The sequence below is a fragment of the Camelina sativa genome, chromosome 13 (assembly GCF_000633955.1).
Source record: "Camelina sativa cultivar DH55 chromosome 13, Cs, whole genome shotgun sequence".
In the NCBI taxonomy this organism is placed as follows: Eukaryota; Viridiplantae; Streptophyta; class Magnoliopsida; order Brassicales; family Brassicaceae; genus Camelina; species Camelina sativa.
In genome coordinates this window covers 6,287,389-6,295,645 of record NC_025697.1, presented here as the reverse complement: position 1 = coordinate 6,295,645, position 8,257 = coordinate 6,287,389, and the positions used below count along the sequence as shown (strand labels likewise).

General features: G+C 36.6%; 2 protein-coding genes across 5 annotated transcripts in view; one reads left to right on the top strand and one right to left on the bottom strand.

Moving 5' to 3' along the window:
• The window catches only part of LOC109124808 (serine/threonine-protein kinase BLUS1-like), a 6,154-nt gene extending 867 nt beyond the window's left edge, over positions 1-5,287 (top strand). Inside the window, exons 1-21 of one of the 3 annotated variants that reach the window (XM_019235084.1) lie at positions 1-36; positions 515-881; positions 1,095-1,349; positions 1,482-1,606; positions 1,691-1,735; positions 1,831-1,912; positions 2,010-2,078; positions 2,161-2,331; positions 2,423-2,482; positions 2,642-2,710; positions 2,779-2,904; positions 3,017-3,090; positions 3,227-3,487; positions 3,616-3,689; positions 3,770-3,846; positions 3,997-4,122; positions 4,198-4,240; positions 4,351-4,397; positions 4,511-4,572; positions 4,759-4,810; positions 4,953-5,287. In XM_019235084.1, coding sequence (XP_019090629.1) covers positions 714-881; positions 1,095-1,349; positions 1,482-1,606; positions 1,691-1,735; positions 1,831-1,912; positions 2,010-2,078; positions 2,161-2,331; positions 2,423-2,482; positions 2,642-2,710; positions 2,779-2,904; positions 3,017-3,090; positions 3,227-3,487; positions 3,616-3,689; positions 3,770-3,846; positions 3,997-4,122; positions 4,198-4,240; positions 4,351-4,397; positions 4,511-4,572; positions 4,759-4,810; positions 4,953-4,994 — 2,028 coding nt within the window. In that variant the 5' untranslated portion in view covers positions 1-36; positions 515-713 and the 3' untranslated portion in view covers positions 4,995-5,287. Of the gene's footprint in view, positions 37-201; positions 278-514; positions 882-1,094; positions 1,350-1,481; positions 1,607-1,690; positions 1,736-1,830; positions 1,913-2,009; positions 2,079-2,160; positions 2,332-2,422; positions 2,483-2,641; positions 2,711-2,778; positions 2,905-3,016; positions 3,091-3,226; positions 3,488-3,615; positions 3,690-3,769; positions 3,847-3,996; positions 4,123-4,197; positions 4,241-4,350; positions 4,398-4,510; positions 4,573-4,758; positions 4,811-4,952 lie in introns of those variants that run through there. The other 2 variants (XM_019235085.1, XM_010455299.2) reach the window with 2 other exon arrangements.
• On the bottom strand, positions 5,331-6,802 carry LOC104735489 (proteasome assembly chaperone 3). Of its 2 annotated transcripts, none has more exons than XM_019235086.1 (7): positions 6,641-6,802; positions 6,484-6,531; positions 6,326-6,372; positions 5,953-6,019; positions 5,815-5,858; positions 5,616-5,736; positions 5,331-5,507 (listed from the first exon to the last, which is right to left on the bottom strand). In XM_019235086.1, the coding sequence occupies exons 1-7, from the start codon at positions 6,698-6,700 to the stop codon at positions 5,457-5,459; spliced, it is 438 nt and encodes a 145-aa protein (XP_019090631.1). In that variant the 5' UTR covers positions 6,701-6,802; the 3' UTR covers positions 5,331-5,456. The 2 variants fall into 2 exon arrangements, with proteins under 2 accessions (XP_019090631.1, XP_010453600.1); XM_010455298.2 differs by having other exon boundaries at positions 5,616-5,673.

Below are 8,257 nucleotides of genomic sequence, written 5' to 3'. Positions count from 1 at the left end.
TCAGCTTAAGTTAAGCCGCCTTTGATTTGACTTGAGGTCAGCGTTGTTTCTTCTCCCAGATTTGTTTTTTTCTTTCTTTTTGCTTTCGAATTCGAATTCGTTTCTGTAATGGTAGGATTTTTCAGATTTTGTTTCTCTTCCTCATCTCTATTTAGTTTATATTTCCATGATTAGTTTTTTTTTTTTCGTTTTCTCAAATCTGACTGAGAGATATGGTGATGATCAATTGTGCGGCGTAGAAGAAATCTCAATGCGCTTCTATATTTGTAGATGTCTGGTAAAAGTTTTTTTGCGTAAATCGAATTCTTAAAGTTGTTTAGCAACGAGAACGAATGTGGAAACTATGAGTTATAAAATTGGTATCAGTTTGTACATTATAGATGCTTGTATCCCAGAAGAAGATGTTTCTGAGTTGATTGATATGTTTTTCGGATTTTGGATTCCGCTGTGCTATCAATTTTGAATGACATGAATACTTGTTCTTCATTTTGACTGGAATCGCTCTGTTGCGCAGATACGGTTTATGTTTTTGGGGTGTTTTATGGCATTGATGATGTTTCCGCATTTGCTCGGCCTTGAAGAATAGTAAAATGCTGGCGAATTGGAAGAAACCACACACAATTTGATGCTCTCGTTTGTCGACCTCTCTTGTAAATTTCTTGAAACATAACGGGGTCGAAGGTGTGTAGCATATCCAACAAGACGACAAAATAATGGAGTCGGTTTCAGAGAAAAAGTTTCCTCTCAATGCAAAAGATTACAAGTTATGTGAAGAAATTGGAGATGGTGTCAGTGCGACTGTGCACCGAGCTTTGTGTATACCTCTTAATGTGGTTGTTGCTATCAAGGTTCTTGATCTGGAAAAGTGCAACAACGATCTGGTACGTCTTTGCCAGTGTACTTTTCGAATATATTTTCTCTAGTCTTCTCTTGTTATTATTTTATCTGTTTCATGGTTTACCACTGCATATAGCGAGTCTAATCGTAGTTCAATTGCCTTAGAACACCTTATTAATCTGTCACATTGTAGTTATGTACACCATGGATTTCGTGTCTCTGTTGATCCGAATGAATAAGAACTGAATTGTTTGTAGGATGGGATCCGGAGAGAAGTGCAAACAATGAGTCTGATCAACCATCCAAATGTGTTGCAAGCTCATTGCTCATTTACCACTGGACATCAGCTTTGGGTTGTGATGCCTTACATGGCTGGAGGATCCTGTCTCCATATAATAAAGTCTTCGTATCAAGATGGATTTGAGGAACCTGTTATCGCTACTTTACTTCGTGAGACTCTGAAAGCTCTTGTATATCTTCATGCTCATGGGCATATTCATAGGGATGTGAAGGTATATGCTTGCATTATCTTCTTACATTCCTCAATTATCTTTCGATGAAGGCCGGTTTGGTTGATTGCTCTCCTCTATTAAGTGGTGGGAATGTGTTATCGTTTTTATCAATACAGATGGCTTCCTTTGCAGGCTGGAAACATTTTATTGGACTCCAATGGTGCCGTTAAGTTAGCAGACTTTGGAGTATCAGCTTGCATGTTTGATACAGGAGATAGACAACGTTCCAGAAATACATTTGTTGGGACTCCGTGCTGGTACTTTTTAGTAATGCCATGTTCTGTGGACACATGCAAATACATCTTAGACAGAAATTATGATTAATTCTTGTTTCTGCACAGGATGGCTCCTGAAGTCATGCAGCAACTACATGGATATGATTTCAAGTAAGTGAAAATATAAATTCTAAATTTTGCATTTACACTGAAAAATTTACTTCCCCCTAAGCAGGTGTTTTGTCTAATATATTTCCCTGTCACAGAGCAGATGTATGGTCATTTGGAATAACGGCACTTGAACTGGCACATGGCCATGCCCCTTTTTCCAAGTATCCGCCAATGAAGGTAAAGTTATGATGTTGTTATTTGATTTGTATACATCTTCATTCACTGTTATCTGCTACTTATTTGTGTATTTTCATTTTCTGGTAATCACCGGTAGGTGTTGCTGATGACCTTACAAAATGCACCTCCTGGACTTGACTACGAGAGAGACAAAAGATTCTCAAAAGTGCGTGACTGGTCACTAATTTGTTTGTATCATCTGAGCTTGTCGTGTTTTCTTTCCTTAATTGTTGCTTTGCGTTAAACAGGCCTTCAAGGAAATGGTGGGTACATGCCTGGTGAAGGACCCAAAGAAGCGTCCAACTTCAGAAAAACTTTTAAAACACCCTTTTTTCAAACAAGCACGTCCGGCAGATTACCTGGTTAAAACAATTCTAAATGGTCTTCCTCCATTAGGTGATCGCTATAGACAAATAAAGGTCTCTGGCCTATCCTTCAAACTCATTCTGTCTCTCGCTGAGAAGGAAATTGCTGGAAAAGCTTGATTGATATGTGAATTCTTTCTTTCAGTCAAAGGAAGCTGATCTCCTAATGCAAAACAAAGCTGAATATGAAGCGCACTTATCACAGGCAAGGATTAGGACTCACACCCTCTTCTGGGCAATATTCTGCAATAAGTCTTTAAGCTGCTAAATTTTTTAGCCTGAGAAATGCAAAAAACATCTTCTCGTAGTTAAGTTTAATTATGTGTTTGAATTAATTTTAAAATAACTTTCAAATTCTCTGCAGCAAGAATATATAAGGGGAATAAGCGCTTGGAATTTTAATCTCGAGGACCTAAAAACTCAAGCTGCCCTTGTAAGTTAATAGTTTTTCTAATTTAATTAATTCTATAGGATAGGGGACTAATTTTGCTAGCCTTGTAGATCTCGGATGATGATAGTTCACATGCTGAAGAGCCCGACTTCAACCGAAAGCAATGTGAAAGACAGGAAGAATCTGTACTTTCCCCAGAAAGGGCTAGCAGCTCAGCAACAGCTCCTAGTCAGGATGTATGATTTAAAACGATTCTCTATACTCTTATCTGCCTGCTTTTGGGAATCCATATATGGTGATCTTTTGTCAACTCAACAGGTCTTGCTTTGTTTCCTTTTTTCGTTTCAGGACGAACTGAACGATATTCATGATCTAGATAGTTCTTTCGCCTCATTTCCAATAAAGCCTCTTCAAGCACTCAAGTACATCACATTCTCTATGTCTCTATTTTCTAGGTCCTACATGTTGGGATATTATCGTATTGAAACTCTATACGCACCTGGCACATATGATGGTTTCATTGAGTAATATATATTCTCTACCTGTGCGATGATGCAGAGGCTGCTTTGATATCAACGAGGACGAGGATAACGCAACTACTCCTGATTGGAAAGAAGCAAATCTAGTAAATTCTGGACAACAGCTTGTAACTAAGGCTTCCATAGGATCTCTGGCCAATACCACGAGTGAAGAGGACACTGCAGCGCAAAACACTTCATTACCACGTCATGTCTTTCCCGAACAGAAAAAGTTTTTGAGCGGTTCAATTATACCAGAGAGTACCTTTTCTCCAAAAAGAATCACAAATGATGCTGACAGGTTAGGATTCTCAGTACTTATTTTAGTGTTTCAACCTATGTAAGCATGCTTCATTGACTTTGAAGCTCTTGCTCTATGCACTTGAATGATGAGTTAATGTTAGAAGCCACTTTGACTTACTTCTGCAGGGAGTTTCAACAGCGTAGATATCAAACAGAACGGAGCTACAGTGGATCATTGTATCGCACAAAGAGAGATTCCTGTAACCTCCCATCTGCTCATTAGTCATTATTCTACATGTAATTCGTGTGGATTCTTCAATTTAAATATGTTTTTATGTAGTGGACGAGACGACAGAAGTCCCGCATGTGGAACACAAGGGACGGTTTAAGGTCACATCAGCAGATCTGAGTCCTAAGGTATAACAAGTACTGTAGTCTATAACCTTCATGTGCTTATTAATTTTCGTTGAAACTATATAGTCTTTCCAGAGAAAAAGAGCAATGTGTGGAACACTTTAATTATGTCTGAGAAAACTGAAGATGTGTTTCTGTTTTTGGTACAATTAGGGACCGACAAACTCTACACTCACACCATTTGGTGGAGGTTCAAGCAGCCCGAGCTCCCTCAATGCTACGTCGGCATCAATCCTCCCATCAGTTCAGTCGATTTTGCAGCAAAACGCCATGCAACGGGTAAATTTTAAATCCATAAGGAAAATTACTTTTACAGTCATTACTCGCGTTAGTTATATACTCTTCTCGTGGCAGGAAGAGATTTTGAGACTAATCAAATACGTGGAGCAAACCTCTGGTACTAATAATTCTATCATCAGATTGATTTTCCCTAGGATCTCATATTTCCTTTTTTGTTGAAGAAGTCAACATAAATGATCTGAGTTTGTTTTTGTCCTCATTTCGTAGCCAAGCAACCTGGATCACCTGAGACAAGCGTCGATGAGCTATTGCAGGTAAAAGAACATGATGAATAAAAGGAGACTGTTTTTTAATTTTTCATCAATTCAGATCTTGTTCATATATATTGAATATTCACCAAACTGAATTTGATATCATCTATATGTAGACACCTCCTGCAACGCCACGAGAGAGAGAACTCCAGTCCCAAGTCATGTTACTACAACAAAGGTACATACATGTATCCGCCACCTCTTTCTTTCACCAAAATCCTGATTACTAATCATGAGATTAAATATGAAATGTCTCAAGGTGATTATATGTTGCGAATCAACGTGACCAAGCTAAAACGTTCTTGTTGTTACTTAACATCAACATTAAATTACTAGTTTTCTTATCATCTTTTTGATCTTACAGCTTTTCGAGCCTAACAGAAGAATTAAAGAGACAAAAGCAGAGAAATGGGCAGGTTTGTCTTATGAGATCATATAAACTTCATTCACTATCGATTGCTTTTGAGATAGGATCTTAAAAACATATAGGCAGTATTGAAGAAACAAACTTCACATACTCATCGTACTAAATGATGATATTTTGCTTATGGTCTGCAGTTGGAGAATCAGTTGAACGCATTAACACACAGAAATGATTGAGTCTCATAAGTCATCTGAGACAAGAACAACAGAAGTCACAGGCTCAGGGATGAAACTAGGGATCTTGAGCAAAAAAACACAAAATTCCCCTTTCACGGCAAAGAAGAAAGAGAGAAATTTGTGTGTTCTATATTTATTGGCTGTATAATTTATTTGACAAGTTCCTTCCTTATTATTATGTGCCAACTGCGACAACGTTTTTCTTCTTTTTGGGGAGGTTATCCCAGTTTGCCTTTTAGCCACCTTTGTGTGTGATCTATGATGTGCTATGAATACAAAACACTATTATTTTCTTTGTTTAATTATGTTTTATGTGTGAAGAAAATGGAAGTGTGGTTGTTTGAAAAGTCTTTTAATAATTAACATAACTTGTCCAAATCTCCCCTTGCTAATTATATCAACCAAGAATGTAAAACATAAAACATCTTTGCGCTATCCTCTAAATTGATACAAAAAAAAGCATTACCAAATGCGATTCTCAATCACAGTCGTAACTATTTCCTTCAACGTCTCCTACAAAAAACACACACACACACACAGAATCTCTAAGTACCATTGTTTAATCTTTTCGTATATTATTCCAGGAATCAAATAAATGTTTCTAAGAAAATGTTAATGTACCGCAGAATGATCTTTGAGACCCAGTGAAAGAACCAGAGGCTTCGAGGGAACAACAGAACTGAAGAGTTCAAAAGAGATTGCATCACTATGAGATTTTGATGAGCACTTTCTAGTGTTCCATCTTTAATCAGACAACAGAAAACAAAACAAAAAGGAATGAGAAAGATGCAAAGATTGAAGGTGTGAGAGAGAGAGAGACCTTATGTGTTCAATGAGTCTTCGAGCAGTTGCTGTCAGCATTGGCTTCAAGAAACATCATAATGTGCAAAAAATGTTTCAGTTAGCTGATATGAAAATTATGAATGTACTAAAGTAGGATATGATATATTTTTTTTACCTCATCTCGCTTTCCGAATATCACTGAAACACTAAATGTTGGTTCAACAGACATCCCTTGTTCCTTCCTGTCAACAAAGAAACACATCACTCAGAGATTTTCTTAACCAATATAGTTTGTCGCTAAAGTGATAGACTGAGCAAAATCAAGAACGCGCAAATTTCATTCCTCAAGAATAATCTTAGAAGCATGAACAACAACTAATTCAGATTATATTGAGACTGAAGAACAAATTCAAGAACACTACTACTCAAGATCATTCCCTAAGAAGAAGCATCATTAGGCATCATATAACTCAGATGTCACCCCTGAAGAAGAAGAAGAAGAAGAAGAAACAAAAACAGTAGAATGATGAAATTATATTATGAGAGACCTTGCGTGCAATATAGTTCCCAAGGCTCCAATCTGTGTTGCTATGACCTGAAAAACAAAAGTCATATGTTGAGAGGTTCAGAGAGACAAAAACTACTATGACTTAAAAACATCAAAAATAAGTAAACCTCTCATCATACACACAGAAGAACCACTCACAAGGATATGATCTTCATAGCTGCAGATCACAATCTCTGTCTTGTTTCCCTTTCAAAACAAACACTATAAAAATTACTCTCGAGAGAGATCTGACTGTGTTTTTGATCTCGGCAAAATCCCAATGAAAATTCTTTCGATAGATTTTTTTCAAAATTACCTTACTTTCAAAGGAGATCTTTCTATGGCGCACAGGAAAATTAGTGTCTAAGCTTTCCATTCTCAGTTCTTTGCTCTTCTTCTTCTTCTTCTTCTTTTTCCTCCGGAGAACTTCACCCGACGAGAAGAGAGAGAAGCAAAAAGCGTTTTGGTCTCCGGTCAAAAACGGCAACGTTTGGAGAAAAACTCTTAAAACAGATATTAAGCCCACTAACACTTGATAACAAAAAGCCCAATAATCCTTTTTCTCCATGATTTCCTTTTTATACGACGATAAATTAATTGGATTTGAACCTTTTGCTTTTTGTTTTCTGTTCTTCAAGGAACTTGGAGTTAACTCCTCTCCAAAAACAAAACCGGAACTGGAGATTCCAAATCTCAACTGAAACCAGTATAATATGCGAACGAAACTTAAACCTTTGGATTCGAAGAACCGGAACTAAACTCACATTGTACCGACTATATATATAAATATATTATTCACATATTCATATTATATATCTTCTTAAAATATATTAGTCACATATATACATGTAGTTGGGGATACCTTATTTATATACATTCGGGTAATTTGGGTAGAATTGAGTATATTCAAGTGATATAAATACAATTGTGTATGTGTGTGGGGGTAATTTGATTTTTTTTTTTGGATATATTTGGTTTATAAAATTACATACAAATTCAAATATTTCAAGTATTTTGTGGTAATTGACTACTATTAGATATTTTTGGATAAAAAGTAACCAACCCGAAATGATATTGACACATTTTCAATTTAAAATTGGATTTCAATATAGATACAAACTCGCAAAAACTTAAACCAAAATTTTTAATTATCTAGATAGAACCTAAATCTTAAAAACCACTAAACCCAAATAGATCCGACTGAATTTAACCCGAATAACCAAATGCCTAAACTTACCTCTTTGTGGGGTAATTGGTGGACTGTAGAGGTTTTCATTTTTTTCTTAAGTTTTAATTTTTTAAATTTTACCAATCATACTTTAGTTATTTAGCAGCTTTACAAGTCTCCTAATTTTTTTTAACCTATTTTATTTTATTTTGTTCTTGTTACGATCAGTTCTTTTATTAACACCAAAATTTTTAAGAATTTCAAATTTTTTTAAATCACAGTATCTAAAGTTTTAACTGTGTTTTTTTATCTAAAGTATTAGAAGAAAAGTCCAAACCAATCACCCATCTATAGGGCAAAAATATGGTTACAAGTTTTTTTTTGTCAACAGCAAATCAGATTGGTTTAAAGCCAATGAGACGGAACATTGTTTACAAAGGTAATAAGATGCGGTTCGGAACGAACTCGCCGTACCAGATTATCCGCTTTACCATTCTGCGTGCGAGGAATGAGGATCAGCGAGAAGGATGTGAACTCCTCTTTATCTTCTTGAATGTCCTCCAAATAAGTCTTGAACGCTGGCCACTCTGAGGGTGAAGACACCATCTTCACTAAGTCGGAGCAGTCGGTAAGGAACACAACATCCTGATTATCCGCTCCAATCATGCAACGCATCGCTCAAAGGAGGGCTTCGACCTCTGCATGTAGTGGGGAGAGACTACGCCGGAGATTAGCTGCTCCCATAGTGGGAGCCCCCCCCCCCCC